This window comes from Crocodylus siamensis, chromosome 13 (assembly GCF_052110815.1).
Source record: "Crocodylus siamensis isolate JL-2025a chromosome 13, ASM5211081v1, whole genome shotgun sequence".
Classification (NCBI taxonomy): domain Eukaryota; kingdom Metazoa; phylum Chordata; order Crocodylia; family Crocodylidae; genus Crocodylus; species Crocodylus siamensis.
The window spans coordinates 11,841,214-11,860,259 of NC_143407.1; the positions used below are offsets into that span (position 1 = coordinate 11,841,214).

At 52.6% G+C, this 19,046-nt stretch overlaps 1 protein-coding gene across 3 annotated transcripts in view; it reads right to left on the minus strand.

The window, feature by feature from the left end:
* The window catches only part of CELSR2 (cadherin EGF LAG seven-pass G-type receptor 2), an 81,413-nt gene that overhangs the window by 41,823 nt on the left and 20,544 nt on the right, over window positions 1-19,046 (minus strand). For all 3 annotated transcript variants that reach the window (XM_090026238.1, XM_090026236.1, XM_090026235.1), the window contains exon 2: window positions 9,583-10,227. In XM_090026238.1, coding sequence (XP_089882364.1) covers window positions 9,583-10,227 — 645 coding nt within the window. The remainder of the gene's footprint in view (window positions 1-9,582; window positions 10,228-19,046) is intronic.

The following is a 19,046-nucleotide window of genomic DNA, read 5'->3' on the forward strand; positions in this document are numbered from 1 at the left end:
CGGGACACCAAGTCAGCCAGCATGCATGGAAAAAAAAGCAAGCAAGAGGTCAGCAAAGCAAGGCCTACCAGACCTGCTGGAATGAGTACATTAAGCAGGACAACCAGGAAGTCACCGCACACCAAGGCAATGGGAGCTTCTTGACAGTGGAATGGGCACACCTTCTGAAAGGTAATCTGGCCTAGTACTCAGAGCCCTGCTCTAGGACTCAAAAGACCTAGGTCCAGGTCTAGACCTGTATGGGTAATCTCAAATGACTCTCTTCCCCTCTCCCCGCTTCAGCTGCCCATCTGTAGAAAGGAGATGGTTACATACCTTCCTGGTGAAGTGCTACGGATGGAAAGCATTATGAGCAAAAATCACTGTAGTGTTACCCACTAAGCACTACATGGCAAGTCAGTGTGAAAGCCGTGTTTAGCCGTGTTCTGTGCTCACACTATTACATCTCATCCTCCCCTGCAACAGACACCTTGGAGGAATAAGAGAACCCAGAAAACATGGAGCAGCTAAAATAAGTAGAGGAACGGAGGCCAGGAGACCACCAAGGATTTATGTGCCCTGACTCTACCAACTTGGCTTTGCTTTATCCCCCCCCAAGGTGTGTTAACCAGACACTGTCAACCAAAAAAACCTACTACACCTAGTCTTGGGTGCATTGCTAACCCTGCCACGGGTCAGTAAATCAGGCAATAGTTGTCAACCCCTGTCCCTGCTGAAGTGCATTTCCTCTGTGACTTTCTCTTCAACTGGACAAGGAGTGAGGCTGACCATTTATGAGCTCTGTTTCCCTTTTGTGAATCATCTGCTTCACTGACAGGCTGCCAAGGCCCTTGTGTCCAAACTGCAGCCCCAACAAGGGAAAGGTTCATTTATTTATAAGCATCAGTTTCAATGGGATTTTTTCAACATGGACACTTATCTGTTGGTCTATCGGTTTTATAATAGTTTGCCTGTTGGAAAATTTAAGTCCTAATGCTCATCTGATGTAAAATCAGCACAATGCCATGAAAGGCAACAGAGTTATGCCAATTTAAAATCAGCAGCAAATTTGGTTCTAAATGTTGTGCCAAATGTCAGATGATGCCACCTTTAACGTGCCTCAAAATTCAGAGTTCAGCCTGCACCTAGGTTTTCAGGAAAATCTGGGTTTCATTCTAAAAGCATTAAGGCAAATCACTCTAAGTCCTCCCTGCATTAGTAAAGACCTTACTTTGGGACAGGGGAATGACCAGGACCCTAGAGTAAGCTACTGTTGCTTGGCAGCCCATTCTACTGCATGGTATTTACAGCACCTACTGTAACAAGGCAGCGCCTAAAAGGAGCAATGTCCATCCAAACCAATTAAGGCAGACCAGGAACTGATGTGGCCAGCACTGCATGCAGCTATTTGTGATTCCCCAGCCTGGACAACCCAGATATTAGTTTCTAGATTGGTCACCTTGCAGCAGCCTTTGGCATGAGTACAGAGTGGATCCATCCACACGTGTGCTTCGTTATGGAGTTGACTAATTTGCTCCACAGTAAAGTACCACCATCTACACATGCACCATATTAAGGCACAGTAAATGAACCAACTCTACCATAGGACAGTGCTGTCCAGGACAAGTACTATCTTATGGTGGAATAATTTACAACACCACAATGGCTTAGACAGTGACCAGGGCTGGTAGGTGCACAAGGGTGCTACAGTGCAGGGGGCGGCCTGCCAGCTAGCCCCACAATGCAGCACCCTCATGCCCCAGCCAGCCCTTCTGCTGCCCGGTGACACCACTGGCTAACCCCCCAGATCCTTTGCCAGCCTAGGGCTGCTCCGCCCTGGCTTGAATTGCTACGATCCCAGGCACACATGTAAACACTGCGCCCAGGAGCAGCAAACTGTGCCAGAGTTTATTGCACCGGGGAAACTGCATGTGTAGATGTACCCAGTGGGACTTAAACTCATGCCTCTGAAACCAAAATGGGAGATCTTACCCACTCTGCCAGAGAGACTCCACAAAACAAACAAGTGTACATAAGACATCCCATGATGATAAAACTGTGCATGCAGTCAGGAGTCAAGAGATCCTACAAGAACAAGCTAGTCTGTACACAGTCCAGGTCCTAAGATTCCTTAGTAACAAGCTATTAGATGTATCATCCAGCACTCAAAAGACACTACAATAACCATCCAGTGTGTACTGTACACAAAGCCAAGCCTACCTGTGCACAACAGAGGAATAAACATTTGGTGGCACAAAACAGACAACAAAGGGAAAGAAATGTTGAAACAAACTATGCAAAAATCACCTGGCAGACATAAGAGCAAGTGCTTTCAGTGATATACTCACAGGTAAAAGCTAAGAACATGCAAGTGCTCACCATTTTTTAGCTGCTTTATGTGTATGGCAGGACATACCATTTTTGGGATCTGTGCTAAAATCCATCAGATCCCATCTGCACAACAGAAGGGGAGGGAGCCCAGCATCGGAGACTCAGTTAACACTGTGCAGAAACCCACTGCACTCCTGAAAGCATCTCAAAGCACCCCAGGGTGCCAGAGCACCCTGGTTGAGACCCACTGTGCTAGGGAATTACATGTTCAAATCTCCTCTGGGTGTGGGAGCCTGGGACCCAAGTCTCTGGCTTCCAGTGCAAGTGTCCTAACCACTCAAATACTGGGACTAAAAGATGGGAGGGGCCTCTTACTTCCCCTCTAACACCCAATAGTCCTGGGTTTCTGGCCAGCTACATTTTGTGACTTAGATGAAGGTATGTGTCAGAGTGGGCATGCGCATGTACAGGACTCTTCAGCATGGAGAAGCGAAGGCTCAGGGGTGACTTGGTGGCTGCCCATAAGTATATAAGGGGTGTGCATCAGAAACTGGGAGGAGGTCTGCTCACCAGGGCACTCCAAGGGACAAGACAAGGTCTAATGGTCACAAACTGCTGGAAGACCGTTTTAGACTGGACACAAAGAAAAACTTCTTTACCACCTGAGTCTCCAGAGTTTGGAATAGACCCCCCCCCAACCAGAAGTGGTGCAAGCACCTACTCTAAACACTTTTAAGAAATGGTTGGATGCTTATCTTCCTGGGATGATCTGCCCCCAGCTGACTTCCTGCCCTTTGGGCATGGGGCTGGACCCAATGATTTTGCTAAGTCCCTTCCAGCCCTAATGTCTAAATGTCTATGAAACCCTATGTGTGCACACTGAGCCCAGCCCAACTGAGCCCCCCAAACTCAACAGAGGCTTCCAAGGTGCTACTGCAGTCGAGATAATCAATACCAATAATCAATGGTATCGGCTGTGCCTATCACACAGGCAAAGGGTAATCAGTGCCTTGTTGTATTATAGATTTATTGCTGTTTATATATGAACAGGCACTTCTGTTTGCCAAAAAACAGATTAAACCTTTCAGCTGATGGCCATAAAAATTAATGAGAAATGCCACTGCGTAGGTCCTGCAATAAATATGCATATCGACGCATGAGACATGGCAGCCTGGCCTCCAGAACCTCCAGGCTGGCAAGGGAATCTTTTTTCTCATCACTCTGTCTGTCAAAAAACAGATTTTTAAAAAAGCAATTACAAAAAATGCTCCGGGCCAGACGCTCACCCTTGGAGCACAGGCTTCAGCTGAGAGCGATGCGAGACATGGCCAAAGGGCAGAGGTACTGCTTCTGCTCAGGGGCCAGGTGGACAGTGGATTGCTATCCTGGAAAAGGTCAGTCCCTTTGATCATTCCCATGGAAAGGAAGAGTTTTGCTTTCTTAACTTGACCTTCCCATTACCCTGCCTTCCTCTCCTCTTTCTTCCTTTCTAACTCCGCTTCATCATCTTGTGGAGGGAAGCTCACTGTCTGTTCTGCGATAGTAGCCCAGGACTCATCCTCTTTTGGATTTCCCATTGCTGCAGGGCAGGTTTTAAATCTTAACCGTAATCAGCGTGGTTTTTCCCCGCTACAATTAAAAGACAAACATTTCCCTGTCAGGCCACCTGCGCAGAGAACGGCAGGGCTGATGCTGGGAGCTGCAGGGTTGGCAGCATTCAGCTGTGGATTGGCAGGGTGTCTGTGGGGGAGTCCCATAGGATTGGCTCCCCTCACCTGGGCCTAACTCTCTGCTAAACATAGGACAGACTTTCAGAAGTGCTCAGAGCCCAGCACCACCCTCCCCAGTACCAAAGACAGTCTCCCCACCCAATGGCAAATAAACTTCCCTGTTGAAAACAAAGAATTCCCCACCTTATAGAGAACAACAGAGAATCCAGATCCCTAACCAAGGATGTCAACCACTCTTTCCCCTTGAGAACAATGGCAAATCCCCCCTCGCACGGAGAACAATGACAAGTCCCCTCCTCCCAGCGGAGAACAATGAAGAATCCCTCACCCACAGCGAGCAGAACAGTTGTTGTTAAATGCTCCGCCGTGTTGAAAACGCGGCGGGTTGTGTGTGGCAGTAGGGTCTCTGCCAGGCGAAAGTTGTAAGTACTTGAGCTCTCCTGAAAAAAAATCTGACCTCGGGTTTAAAATAAGCTATTTCCTCCTAAGAAAACTATTTGCCCAGAACATGCTGATGTGTGGTCCAATGTAGGGGCAGGTCACTGGGGCTCTGTAATCAGGTGAAGGCAGCGGGTGCTCGTCTCCCCACGTGCCCTCGGTATTACTGGGAATAGGATGGCCTCCACTGATCCATCAGCAAGACAGGGCCCTTTTGCTGACAGTGCCCTACCAGTACCAGCCCGTTCATTTCCTGCACCTTCATGAAACCCTAAAGATGACAGACCCTGGAGTGTGCCGTGCCCCGAATGAAGCAGTATTATGAAGGGTCATACCCAGAATGGGAACCTGATTTAACAAAGGAACAGTCACTCAGATCCCTGATAATCCTGCACCCAGGAGACAATGCAGGCATGCCAGAGCCCAGGCCCAGAGACATGGTACCCAGCTGTAAGAAACTATACATGACTTACCTTTCTGGCAGTGTGGAGGCACATGGTCTCAGAGAGTTTATAACAGAGATAAACTTCTGTTTGCCAAGAAGAAACCAGAGAAACAGAGAAACCAGGAGTCCTGACTTTAACTCCCCCCCACAGCTTACACACACAGACACATACACGCCCCCCTCAAAGAGCTGGAAATAAAACCTGGGAGCCCTAACCTGCTCTGGCCACTACACCCCAGTCTCCTTCCAGGAGGTGGGAATAGGACTCAGGAGTCCTGACCCCCAGCCCTGCACTGCAATTGTATTTTTTCTTCCCCTTGTTTCCCCCTCACAGTGTTCATCCCAAGTAGCAGGTAGGGATACAGAAGCCAAGGGTGACAGTTGTGAACTCTAGTGGGACTGGTGCAGTTGACAGAGCCGGGTCTTCCAGGTATAATTCAGGGGCAAGGCAGCTGGAGAGGCTGTGATGGAGCACAGGGTCATATCTGCAGGGAAGATGGGTGCTTTAAAGTGCTCTCGTACACTGGGCAGTTACATCACCAATGGGGCTTTTGGGTCATACTTGGGACGTGGGATTCTGGGAGATCAGAAGGATGCACCTTGCCAGGGAGGCCCAAAATGATCCATGGGGCAGAGATCTGGGGAAAACACAAACCCTGTCAGATGCATCATAATCCCCCAAGCCAGACCCCTCAAAGCCACCAAGCCTGGGATCAGCAGAGACTTCTCCCAACAATCCATTCTCTTGTCAAATCCCATTATCTCATCAACCTCCCTCTTCCTCTTCCCCCGCACTCCCCCTCCCCCACAACCCCCCACATGCCTCCCACCAACCCCATGAGGATTTTCTCTAAAGAAGATTTATTCCCAGCCTCTTTCTGATTCCCTCGCCCTAGTGACCAGCTTCAGTTGCCAGGGAAACCAATGTTCTCCCACCGCACCCCCCCTAATCTTGAATAGACAAAGACCCCTGTTCCCCCTCCCCCCTTCTGTCTGCCTCCCCCTTCCACCTGCATCAACCAAGCGCCGGGGCTGACACGCACACACTGAGCTTGGATGTTGTGCATGGGAGGGAGAAACTGCTACAGGAAGATCGGGGGCTGCAGGTTCAGGATCCTCCACTGCCTCCCCTGCCAATGCCAGACCCCCCTTCAGTGCCCCTGAAGGGGGCTCAGGGTAACACACTACTAGCATTTCCCACTGAGTGCTCACAAGTCAGAGCCGTGTAGCACCAAAGGCCCCAAACTCAGGATAGAAGTTAAGCCCTGTGCCCACCCCGAGGTGCCACTGCTGGGAGAGAGCCCTGGTTACAGGCAGGTGGACCCACCCCAGCCTCCCCAGGTGGGGGCAACAAATCCTGCAGAATGGAGGGGGCTTACTGGAAAGCTGGAGGAGGGGTGGGATGCCCTACCAGTCAGCCCCAGGGGTTAGGGGCAGCAGAGACAGGAGACCATGTTGGAAAGGCTCCATAGGTCCATTGGCAGTTTGGAGGAGTGAATTGGGAAGAACATTCCTTTTTAGGAAAGTGCCAGGACACGTCATGTGGGATCCTGATACCATGTCATCACACCAGTGCTGAAGGGACACAGTGCTGCAGGGCAATGGGCAGGAGCACAGCAGCAGGCACAGAACCCGAGCCAGAGGCTGGGGCCATGAAGCATGGCCAATGGGCCAAGTTTCCTGCTCAGCTGGTGATCCCAGGCCAGCCCTGCAGAACCACTGGCTGCAGCAGGTAGGTTGGAGTGAGGGATAGTTTAATTTCTACCTGCAAGCCCACATGCTGATGTGTCATCACAGCCCTGTCATTCTGCCAGCCTAAAACCACTTGACACGTGTTAGTAGAGCACTTCTACCAGACAGCGGCACTCCCCGCACTGGCCCTAAGCTAGAAGCGAGCTCCCATGTGGCACCCCGATCCATCCCCAGGGCACACAGAAACAACAGCCTGAGCTCTGCACCAGCAACACCACTGCTGGGACATGGCATGGGAGCTGCAGGGAGTCGGACAGCCCACAGTCACTGCCTGAGGGATCCAGCCAGCCCTCCTCTCAAGCATGCCCTCCGCCCAGAGCCCCAGCCAGTAGTCTCTGGCCCACCAGTGAAAAGCATCTCCCTTGACAGCAGGCTTGCTATGCAGGCTGCTGGACTGGATGGTGGAAGGGACAGGGATGCCAGGCCTAGGGAGACAATTAACCAGACAGAACTACCAGCCACCCCTGCCAGGCTTCAGGTGGAGTTCATCAGGTGGGTTCATCAGGGATGATCTTGCCTTGAGCAGGGGGCTGGGCTAGATGACCTTGTGAGGTCTCTCCCTTTCCTATGAACCTGCTGGTTTGAGCCAGGGGTTGATGGAGCCTGGAGATTTGCCCAACCTCATGTGCCACTCTGCAGGCACTTTGGCACGGAGATGCTGCTGTGTAGCATTCTACTTGCAGATCAGCCATGCCCCCAGGCAGCGGCACTCCTTGCACTCCTCTGCCCAGCCCTGCCTACCTGCTAATCCTCCCTGCTCTTGTGTCTGGAAATCCCACCCTGCCCTGGGCTGCCCCCTCTGAGCAGCTTGGGTAGGAGTGCTGCCCCCACCCCCCAATCGCTCCTCTGCACCATCTGGCCTGCTTGGTCCACGTGGAAGGCACCCATGCCGTCAGCTCAGCCTCCCAGCCAAGGGTCCGTCTAACCTGCTTCTGCAAGTTTCCAAGCATGGAGATTCCACAACTTCTCTAGACAGCCCATTTCAATGCCTGACCACTCATCTATGGATGCTCAGCGACTGGGAAACGGGCTCTGCCAAGCTTGTGGCACTTGGGAGCCCACCCAAAACCACAGCCCATAGCAATCTACACAACAGACCTTAGCGAGTCATTACTACTCCCAGGCTGGGTTTAACCTAGCGACCTTGGGGATGGCCAGATTCCTCTCCCTCCGGTTACCATCGCTCCCAGCCAGCCAGCAGAACCCACTATGAAGTACTGAGGAAGGCCCTTCCTCTATGATTAGTTTCACAACATCCACTTCTGGGCAGAAGGAAGGTGGGTCCCAGGCCAAAGACTAGCGCTCAGTGCCACAGGGAGTAGAGGAAATCAGAGCTGAAGTCAGTGGCTGGTTTGCAAAGCTCAGGCCTTGTCCCCCCCAGTCAGCTGAGCCAAGGCAAGTTGAAAGAACTAAACCATGGGGACCCGCGTCTCAGGTTCCAGCCCTACCTGGGCAGGGGTCGATGACAGGGGATTGGTCCCACCTGGTGGCATTTGGATGTCCCTGTGTGCAATATATTTGCAGTCTTAGTTCAGAGGCAGTGCCAAGGCTTGTCCCAGTGTTAACAGGCCCAGTGAGTAGCCAGGGACTTGGGTGGGATGCTGAGAGTATATTGCCATTACAGCTCCATTGCAAAACCTCCTGGACAGAGCACATGGGGCAAAAAGCCTGATATAATGATATAATGAGGATTCAGGCTTCAAGGCACTTCCCACTGTAAGACCGACTCAACGTAACGGGAAAGTAGCAACAAAGAAGTCTTGTCCTGGGTGGCTCTGGCTCCTACAAGCCCAAAGCCAGGTAATCAGCACCCTCCCTTTGGGCTGGAATCAGGGTATGTTGGGGGAGCAGTCCACTGCCCCAGCCTTTTGGTGGAAGGATCTGGTTCTGCCTGGCGTCTAGGAACTGGGGCTGTTTTTGCCAGATTGCCTCTCCCTTGTCACACACTGAGCCTGGTGCAGAAGGAGGAATGCAGGCACCTCCCTGGCCCAGGACATGCTCTGCATGACTTGTGCTCACTCAGCAAAGGCAGCCAGCTCAGGGCTCCCAGTGCAGTGGGTAAGATCCGAGTTCTCTCTGCCTTGCTGTGCTGGGGTTGGCAAGTGCTTGCCACAAGGCTGAAGGTGAGGTTCATCCCTAGTATCAATACTTCCTCCTATACACAGCCTAGAATTATCCTTCATCCTCGGGACAGAGATGTAACCCTGTCCCCTTGTGTCTCTTTCCACCCCGCACTCTGCTGCTGACCCAGAAACACATCTGGGCTGCTTCTGCCAACCAGAGCTTGAAAAGGCTCAGTCACAGAGGGTTGACAGGCTGAGCCCAGACTTACAACAGCAGTGGAGAAAGGGTGGGAAGCCCATGGATAAGAAAAAAGGAGAGGAAAATGAGTTGACAGGAGGAAAATCAAGCAGCAAAAACAAGACAGTAATAGGGATGTGGGAGTTGTTCATGGACAAACCAGCAGATCTAGGAAGAAAAGACAGACACATCACTATTTAGGTGTGGGATGGGTCTAGAAAGGGATGTGCATCAGGATGAATGGATAGAAAGGGAGGGATAAATGAAGAGACAGAGAGAGAGAGTGTGTGTGTATGTATGTAAGTAAAGGAGGACATACAGGAATGGAAGAGTGGATGGGAGGATGAATGGGTAGAGGAATGGAGAGATGCATATGTGGGATCACAGATGAATAGCGGTGTATTGGGTAGAGGGATGGATAAAGGGACAGGTAGGGAAATGAAAACACAGAGAGTGGATGTGTAGGGAGATGGACAGTTAGATAAAGGGCTGGGATGGATAGAGGTGGGTTAGGACAAGAAAAGCCCTTTCCACTATGAGGAATCCCTGAGGCCCTATCCGTGCCCCTGTGGCTGGGCTGTGCCAAGGTTGAGTCTCCACACTCACCAGTGAAGTCCTCGTGACACTCACAGGTGTAGCCGCCCTCGCGACTGCGGCAGCGCCCACTGCTTCCGCAGGGGCTGGAGTAGCACAGGTCAATCTCAGTCTCACAGTAGTCCCCAGTGAAGCCAGTAGGGCAGCGGCAGCGCAGGCCGTTAACAGGGTGGATGGGCCGGAAGAGGATAGTGTCAGAGGCAATGAAGGGTGCTGAGCTGTCAAACTTCAGCACAGACACGCAGCGCATGTAGTTCTCGCAGGGCTCTCGCAGACAGATGTTGTCATCAAAGGGCAGCACCCGCTGCTCCGAGATGGCTGCCAGCAGCGTGCGGTTCAGGTACAGCCTCTCCTGGAGGTCCTCAGAGGGAAAGAAGCGTCCCCCACGGGCCCCGCTGGGCAGCAGCACTGAGAGGCTGACGTTGAGGATGCGGGCAGCTCGTACATCCGTATCATTCTGGATGTTGAAGAGCACCACGTGCTGGCGGGGGGCCGAGAGCACAGCTGCCACCCCCTCCAGGAAGAGCGCCAGGAGGGGAGACAGGAAGCGCTCCTGGGACATATTCTCCAGTCTCAGCGTGATGCTGTTGGTCAACATTTCATCGGTGATGATGGTCACCTGCAGGGTACACTGGGCTGCCACACTATGGATCCCATCTGCAGAAAAAGGAAGGTACAGGATTAATACCGCGCCCCCAGTATGCCACGCACTGGCTCTAGGTACCCCTGCAGGGCTGAGTTCAAGTCTGTCTGCTGGCCAAAGAGGTTCCTATATTACAAAATCTCCCATGCAACCCATGTAGATGAGAAAGGCCCCACGGCTGGGACAGTGAAGGACTGTAGGCAGAGCCGACTCTAGTGGGGTGTGAGGCCCGGGGCAAATCAGCCTGTAGAGGGTCTCCTTAACACTGCACGGGGCCGTGATGCCCCTGCAAAGGGTAGAAGGGAGCGTCTCCGTGCTTCTTCCGTGGTGCGGAGCTGAGCCACCAGCTCCAGGTGGGCCCCGCAGGAGGGACCACGGCCACTCCGTCTGGTTCCACGGGGCCCCCCCAAAGCACGAGGCCCAGGGCGGTTGCCCCCATTCGCCATACCTTAGGGACGGCCCTAACTGTAGGTGGGGATGGAGGGGTATCAGTAGAAGTGTGTGAAGGAGGAGCCTAGGGGTGGTGATCCCAGCCAGCCAGGCTGTCAAGGTGGTGATCCCAGTGTAGCAGGACACTAGGGTGCCTGCTACTCTCAGAGCAGAGGCACAGGTGTGGGTTGCTAGGGCAACTGCTGGGGTCAGCTGACAGGAAGGGGCAGGGCCTGGCACATATAAACCCCAGGAGTGAGGCCAGAAGGGCAGTTCTCCGCTAGCCGCCAAGGGAGAAGGAGCTCTGCCGGAGCAAGCAGAGTAGAGAAGCCTGATGGCACGAGCAGCTCCTGTTTGTGGATACAGGGCGGAGAATTCCTTGGTAGGGGCTTGAATGCCAGATGGCTTAGGTTTTACGTTATAGCCCAGGGGCTTGAGTTTTCTGTTTGTAGTTTTATAACACCAGAGGACTGGGTAAGGCTATTAGGGGTTGGGGGAGACCTCATAGGGGCTCCATGGTAGTGTGGGGACCCCGGCGCCAGAAAGGGTGCAGCACTTTCAGGGTGCACTGGCCCCAGCCCCAGGGCAAGGGGGCAGCGAGAAGCCCCAGAGCGAGAGAAGGCAACAAGAAGTCCCAGGGAGAGAGGGCAGCAAGAAGTCCCAGGGAGAGGGGGTGGCAGGAAGCCTCACCGAGAGGTGGCAGCAGAGCACCAGGAAGGCATGGGACAAGACAGGGCGGTGGAAGCCCAGGGAAGTCAAGGAGAGGGCCAAATTACAGCAAGGTCCAGGTCAAAACCACGTCGGTACCATCCGCGAAGCTTGGGCTACAGTGTAGGGGAGGAAAGGAGCCACAGATAGCGGCCCCTAGCACTGGGGCAAAAAAATAAAATGGGCAGCCTCCTGCTAACTAACATCCATCAATTAACCAAGATCGAGGCACGGCAGATGAAGGCAGGCATTTGGCCCATACAGGAGGGTGCAGTCACCAATAGAAAGACTCTTGTAGAGGTACTCCTGTCACACCCAGCCAGGCCTGGGGCACAGCCTGCACACAGACATGGGGCATGTGTCTGATGTTAAGTTTCTTCTGAACCAAACCTTTCCAAAGCTGGTGCCTGTCAGGGTAGTGTGGTGCAAAGTGGCTACACAGCCTTTCGCAGACAGATGTCAGGTGAAGAAGGGGACAATTCGGGTGCACAGGGGATGGCTATACAGCCTTCCCCTGGCACACATTCAGCCCTGACTGCCAAGGCCTGGGTCACCTCATAAGCTCTTCCCCTTTTATCTTTCTCAGATGCCTTCCCTTTACTTTTTGACCATTCTTCCATCCCATGTACTTCTGATCCCTTCACCTCAAAAAAGGATATAGTAGTGGTAGAAAAGGTATAAAGACGTGCAACACGGACGATCGGGGTAAGGAGAAGTTTCCATAAGAAAAGGCTAGGACTTCTCAGCTAATGAAAAGATGAGGAAGGGGTGATATGATAGAGGCCTGTAAAAATCATGAATAGTGTGGAGAAAGTGAATATGGCTTTGTGATTTAATGTTCCTCACACTACTAGAGCTTGGGGGACATGCAATGAAATTAGAAAACAAGTTTAAAACAAACAAAAGAAAGTTCTTTTGCACAGTGTGTAATGCACTGGCAGAACTCATTGCCACAAGATGCTCTGGAAGCTGATCATTTAAGCAGGTTCAACAGGGGGTTGGACACACTCCTGCAGGATAGGCCATCTGTGGAGAGTCAACATGACAGCTAGAAGTGCAGCCTACAAGTTACGACTCCCTAAGCTTCCCAATGCAGGGGAGAAAGGGACAAGGGAACAGGTCAATCTGGACAGGCCCTGAATAAATACTTTTCCTTGGCAATCACTCTCTGTCACTGAGATACAAGCCTATTCATTATATACTGACAGTGGACCTAGGTCTATTAGGAGCTACAACCCCTCCCACCACCCAGTGGCTAGATGGAGGCCACTGAGATACAAAGGTACCAGGCAAGACAGACCTGTGATCTGATCCAAGACGGTATTTATGTTGATACACAACCCACTCACATTACTGTAACTTTCCCTTGTACTGGTGTAAAGAAGGAGCGGAGCCCTGTGCTAGTGTCACTTATTAAACTCCAGTACAGAACCCACTGGTCATAGTCAGGGATGAAAACTACACCCGTGTAAGTCACACGGAAGGAGGAGCCATGCGTCCACCTCTATGCCAGGCTCAAGGCACACATACTATTACTTGTATTACTTGCTCCCTTGCCACCTACTGACAAAAGGAAGTAACGGGGCTACTGCAGCCACTACTCTGGGCTAGCTGTATGTCTGTCTGTTCAAGATGTAACTTACACCAGCGTACAAAATCAGTGTATGTTAGAGCCATATTAACACGCGGTGTTTCCATACAAGAAGATGCCTATTTAACCCCGCTGGAAAAGGGACACGGCTTTCTGCACCCATCTGAGGACTATAATATTGTCCTCCTCTGACAGAGGCAGAGAGTGAGGACAGTAAATCACCCAAGATCAATGACGACTTCAGCAGCAGAGCTCAGAACAGAACTCAGGCCTGGGCTTTAACTACCAGCAGATTGATTGAGGCATTGTACAGAAAGGAAGCACTGTGCCTATGCTGATCCAGACAGGGAAGAATCCCCAAACTGGTATTTAAGCCGGAGGGATATGAAGTGTTTTATTACAGATAACCATAGAGGAAGTACACGCTGCATCCTGGTAATCCCCTACACAGCAGCCACAAGCACACACAAGCAGGAGGCTCTGGCCACAAGCACAGCACAGGGAGGCCACAGGATGAAAGTGAATGCTGCTTCCTTCCAAGAGACGTCCCCAGGGAATCCCTGACTGGGGAGGACAGGTGGTGTGAAGCAGGACAAAGGCAGGAAGGATACTCCTCCCCACCCCTAGCTTTGGCCCAGAGACAAACCAAACCAATCCACCTGGCCACCCCATAGCAGTGAAGGAAATGCATGGTCCTTCCCCAACAGACTGCCCCAGCCTGGGGTACACACCATCAAAGCACTGGGCAGGGAAAACACAGAGTCACCAAGCTGCACATGGGTTACTGATCCATGCAAACAGCTCAGCTGAACTGCCATGATCCCCCGCTTGGTCTGGGAAGCTGAAGTGGGATAGTGCTAAAACTCCTAGGTTTTGTTTCTGACTGTGGCACAGACTTGCTGTGTGACCTCAGGCAAGTCGCTTTCTCTCTTCATGCCTCAGCATTTCCACTGGCAATATGGGACGGTGCTATTAATTTACCCGCTGTGCTAGGATGAAGATAAATGAGTCTGTGCATAAGGTGCTGGGGCGGCACTGTGCACCGAGACAAATACAACGGATTTGGGAAAAAAGGGGCCCTGTCCACACAGCCAGTGTTAGGACAGGAGAGGTTGAAGCAGCCCAGAGTCAGGTCATGCAAACTGTTAACCAGGCTGCCCACCCACCCTGCCCCTTTCAAGAGCCCATGGGCTTGTCAGAGGCCTTGGACCTGATGAAGCAGAGGGATGACCCTGATTGTCACCAGTCAAAAGAGTCTTCCCACAGCGGGTGGCACGCACGCAGGAACAATGCTCCAAGGCCTGATTAGCAGCCTAGTGTCCCCTCCCTGCAGCTGGTGGCTGGTTCACCACCCACAAACCCGGCAGGGTTTAATGCCAGCCAGGACCATGAAGCTTCCTGACCCTGGACCTCTCCTGTTATCAGCTAATTGCCTCTTGCCCTCCTGGTGGCTTTGATGAGGTTACATTAACTACTAGATAATCAATATAGGCTACTGGGAGATGGATGAGAGAGGTTGCCTGAGCAAGGTCTTGTGTGTCCAAAACCCCAGGGACTCAGAGACTGAGTGGTGTGTCCTTTGTGGGCTTGGAATCCAAGATATACATCTGTCAAGCATCAAGGAGAATGGAGATGGGGAAGGCCTGCTATGTCCCACTCAGGTATCAGAAAGGGGACAGACCAGGCTTCTGCTAGGTCCCTACCCCTAAATCTAATCCAGGCTAGTGTCCATGGGTTGTAGCACTTCTCTGGGGTGGATGGTGCCCCAGGCAAGCAGCCTCCACGTCAAACGGTGCTGGGATGGTCTTAACAGTAGCAACTTTCATTGCCAAAGTCCTCACAATAGTAATACCTGGCATTGCTTCCATTCAGCACAGAAACATCCCACCAAACCATACAGCACTAACACCATCACTGCTCCGGCTATGGCAATGGGGCAGCAAGCAGGGAAATGCCCTTATCTTCCTTGGCCCCCATTCAGAACAAGGTGGCTTTCTTGCATTAGTACAGGGCTCTCAGGCATGGCTGAGTCCTGTTCCCCTTTTCTGTTTTTAAAGTACTGGGTCCCCCTAGGTTTCCACATTATAGATACAAAACATAAACACGTTATGTCCCTACCAGCCCTGCTCACACAGCCTACGAGATATTGTACAATTGTTCTTCATTTTTTCCATGTCCTTCTTTTCCCCCCATTTGCCTTTCCCCTACCCCTTCTTCTGCTTTCCCCATCCCTTCTTCTCTCATAGCCTCAAGAAGTCTGCTGCATACCCCACCCTGAGAAACATTAGCTTAGTAGAAATAATTTATTGCCAAAATCCCTACAATAAAACCAAAATACTTTACAGGCTTTCCTGAAGACGCTGCCTTATTTTAAGCCTTCCCTGTTTGCATTCTAGAGGATAGCTTAGGGCAGGGTGATGACTGTATTGGCATGGATGGCACATAGGCAGAAGCCTTTCATCTACCCCCCAATAATCTCCTGCTGGGTCCCACTGGCTGCACTTGGAACCCTCTCCACGCTGTTCTGAAGTCTTGAGCAGTTTCTCTTCTGCGAAATTTGGGAAAGAAAGCCTTTTACCCTCCTGGCAGGCAAAGCCAAATAGTTGTGAGCTCTGTCAGGTGGGTCCCAGACAGGGGTGGATCCAGGATTTTCCAAAGTGGGGTGCAAAAGCAGCAACTCGCACTGCAGGGGTAGCTACACCCTCAGCTCCCCACCTCCTCTGCCTCCACTAAGGTAGGCAGACCACTCTCAGGAGCCTCTGGGGACTTTTTAAAGTGCCTAAAGCAGGTGAAAATCCTGCCCCCCACCTGCCACTGTTGCTTTCCCTGTTTTTTCAGGGGTAAGGGAAGCCCTAGAGCTGTTCCTGTCCACTCCAACTGAGTGCACTGGAGCAGGGCTTATCTGGGGATGGGAACAATAGCAACAGCACAGCAGGAAAGTAGTTCCCCCTGTCATCTCCCCCACCTACCCCCACTGCCGCTTTCCCCACCCCCAGCTGAGCCCAGCTCACATGCAGCTTGGCTGGGGCAGGTAAGAGCAGCTCTGGTGCTTCAACCACCTCCAGGACAGTGGGGAAAGCAACAGAGACAGATGGGGATTTTCATCTTCTTTAGGGGATTAAGAAAGTCCCCAGAGACTTCTGTGATATGCTCCAGCCCAAAAGCGGCATGCAGCCATGCCACTACACCCCTCTGGATGTGCCCCTGGGAGACTGAACCCTGAGAGGCAGCTGGTTCCTAGAAGTTTTAGGGAGAAAGGAAAAGTGGCGGGCTCTATAACGGGGTAGGGAGACAACACAGGGGAAGACAGAAAAGGGACTGTCCCTATTCCTAATCCTAGTCCAAATCCATGTCAGATTGGCTAAATGGTTAAATCTACTGACTAATACCAGTAGATATCTAGCCTGGCTCCAAGCCACAGGCTTGTTACAAACCACTTGTACTGTCAATAATTAACCAGCCTCATTTGAAATATGGTAAAAATCTGCTGCTACTGCACTGAGAGTTGCTGTATGTGCTACGAACACCCCTGGCGCACACTGCAAGGAATGTGTGGACTGCCCTTGGCATAGGTGCCCCATTTCCCAGAGGAGCCAAGATACCCCCAGCATGACCCCTGGCAATGATCCCTCTCTCCCAGATGAGGAGGGAAGGCAGCAGGAGCAGTGCTCCCAGCTGCCTTGGTTAGAGGGACAGACATGGGGGATCCCATACATCCCAGTCCATCTCTCCAGGCACCTGACCATACAGCAAGGGACCCCAACAGCTCACTTTGACCAGTTCATGTCCTGCTTCAGGTCTGCACTGTTGAAAGCCAGGAACCTGCTCATAAACAGACACTCAGAGACCAGTGGGGGGGCTGTATTAAAATGGGACTAAGTGAAATGCACTGGTACTACGGGAAGACAGAAAAGGACGATGGGAAAGAAATGGCAGACCTCATCTGGTGGAGAGGAGTCTGGCATGGAAGTTTTCACGGGCTGGCCCTCTGAGGATGGCAGTGCGTGGGGATACAGATCTGGACCTGGGTGCACGGTGCAAACTGTGTAATGGATTTTTAATGGTTTAACGGTCAAAGTGGGCTTTGATCTGCCAAGCGAACCACAGGGGCCATTTGGCAGTGTTGGAGGTAAAGTTATATAGAGAGATTTTTTTTTTAATTTTTTTTTTTTGTGTGCAAAAATAAGCCCTTTCCCTGTCAGAAACACCAGCCCCAGGAGGGGCAGCACTGCTCACAAGAAGGGCATGGCCTGCTGAGGGCAGCTGGAAAGCACTAGACCCTTCTGGCCTTGAGCTGGAAGCCGCAGGGAGGGGTTGGGGGACAGAGCTAGTAGCTCCAGGGAGGTCTGGAAGGCCCAAGTCAGGCATCCATGAGAAGGCAGGGACCAGAGGATGAGCCTCCTTCCCAACATAGGAACGAGAGATGAAGGACAGGGTGGGTCCAGATTACAGCCCCTGGGTGGCCAGTGAGTAGCACATCCTAGTTTCATAGTAGCTAGAGTCGGAAGGGACCTAGGTAGATCATCTAGTCCGACCCCCTGCCTTGGCAGGATCCTTACCAGCCTCAAGCACTGTCTGTGTCTGGTGACAGTGCTCAGGCCATTCACTCCCAGCCCCGTGGTCTAATGCTCCACAGCAAAGAATCATCCATCCACCCAGGGACAGAGGGCAGCCTTGCCAGGGAGAAGGGGGCAGCTTTACAGGGCCAGGGGCCTGCCCCACACCCGCCATGAGGAGAAAGGTACAGAGCAGAGCTGGGCAAGGAGCAGCCTGCCCTGAGCTCTCTGGGAGCTCATACACCATACACCAGCTCAGAGGGCTTCCGAGTGGGGCTGCCAGTCTCTGTACCCCAGGGACAGGGACAGGACTGGCCCCTCAGGTGAGGGCGATCCTTCCTTCCCCGGACAAGCCCCGCAGCAAAGGACCTAGATCTTCTGCCCTCTCCATTTCCTCTCCTAAGCAAAGCCATTGTCCCAGCCCTGGGGGATTAATTGCCAGGGCTGACAGAGATGCCCTTGTGCACTGAGCGCTCCCTGCCCAGGGAAGTCGCTGGGGGACAAAGGGGAGCTCAACTCCCCCCAAGCCCACCCCTCCCTTGTGAAAAATGTGGCTGCTTCACCACTGCCTTGAGATCACCATAGCAACGCCTCTTAAACAAAGAGCCTCACGTGGCGGCCTCTCCTCTCGAGAGCAACACGGGGAGAGCGCTAGGCACGCAGCCCTGCTTGCCACGGTCCCAATCCTCCCCAGCCCAGAGCCTGATGCCCTCCTGAAGGGAAACCCGGGGGCCCGCAGGAGATGCATGCGGGAGGCGAGGGTTCCTGGAAATAGCGGGTTAGTGCCATTAGCTCCAGCTGAGGGAAACTGAGGCACAGGGTGCAATCTCAATCCCTCACCTCAGCTCCACTGAGTTAGCACAGGTGATGGGCAAAGACAGGAGTGAGCAGGAGAAAGCGTGGAGTGAGGCTTTCTGGGCTGCAATCACCCACCTGCCCCTGGATCCAAAGCACTCAGCTGTGCCCAAGCTAAGCCGCCAGCCTGCAGCCCAGGACAGACGACACTGCCACCTACAGCAGGCTCGTCTCACCCGCCCTCACCTGCTTAGTCCATGTTTCAGCTCTGCCCGGGCCTGTCCTATCGTGCTGACAGCTGGGTACCCTGTGGATGAGAAGTGCCTGCTCCACTGATGCCTTTACACTAGCTGCCCCCCACCAGGAATTCCCTGCCACCCAGGACCCCAGGCACTCACTCCCACCATGTACCCAGCAAATAGGATCTGTATACGCCAGCGCCACCCAGCTCTCAGATGCACTGTGCCAGGAAGGTGCCAAGTAAGGTACTCAGAGAAGATCCTCTGATGCAGTCCCACGGAGGGGGAGTCACTGCCCCCTACCAGACAGCCATGGCATCAGTCCACCATCCCCTCCCCACTCCCTGGCCCTGGATGAGAAGAAATCAACCCGCCTCATGAACAACTTTCCATGGGTCTGAACCCAGGTGCCCCTTTCCAGTTCCAGGGAGAGATTTGTCACTGAATGCAGGAAGTCAAGAGCCATGTTCAGCATCCCCAAGACACCACCACCTCCAACCCCCCAGGGCCTTCTG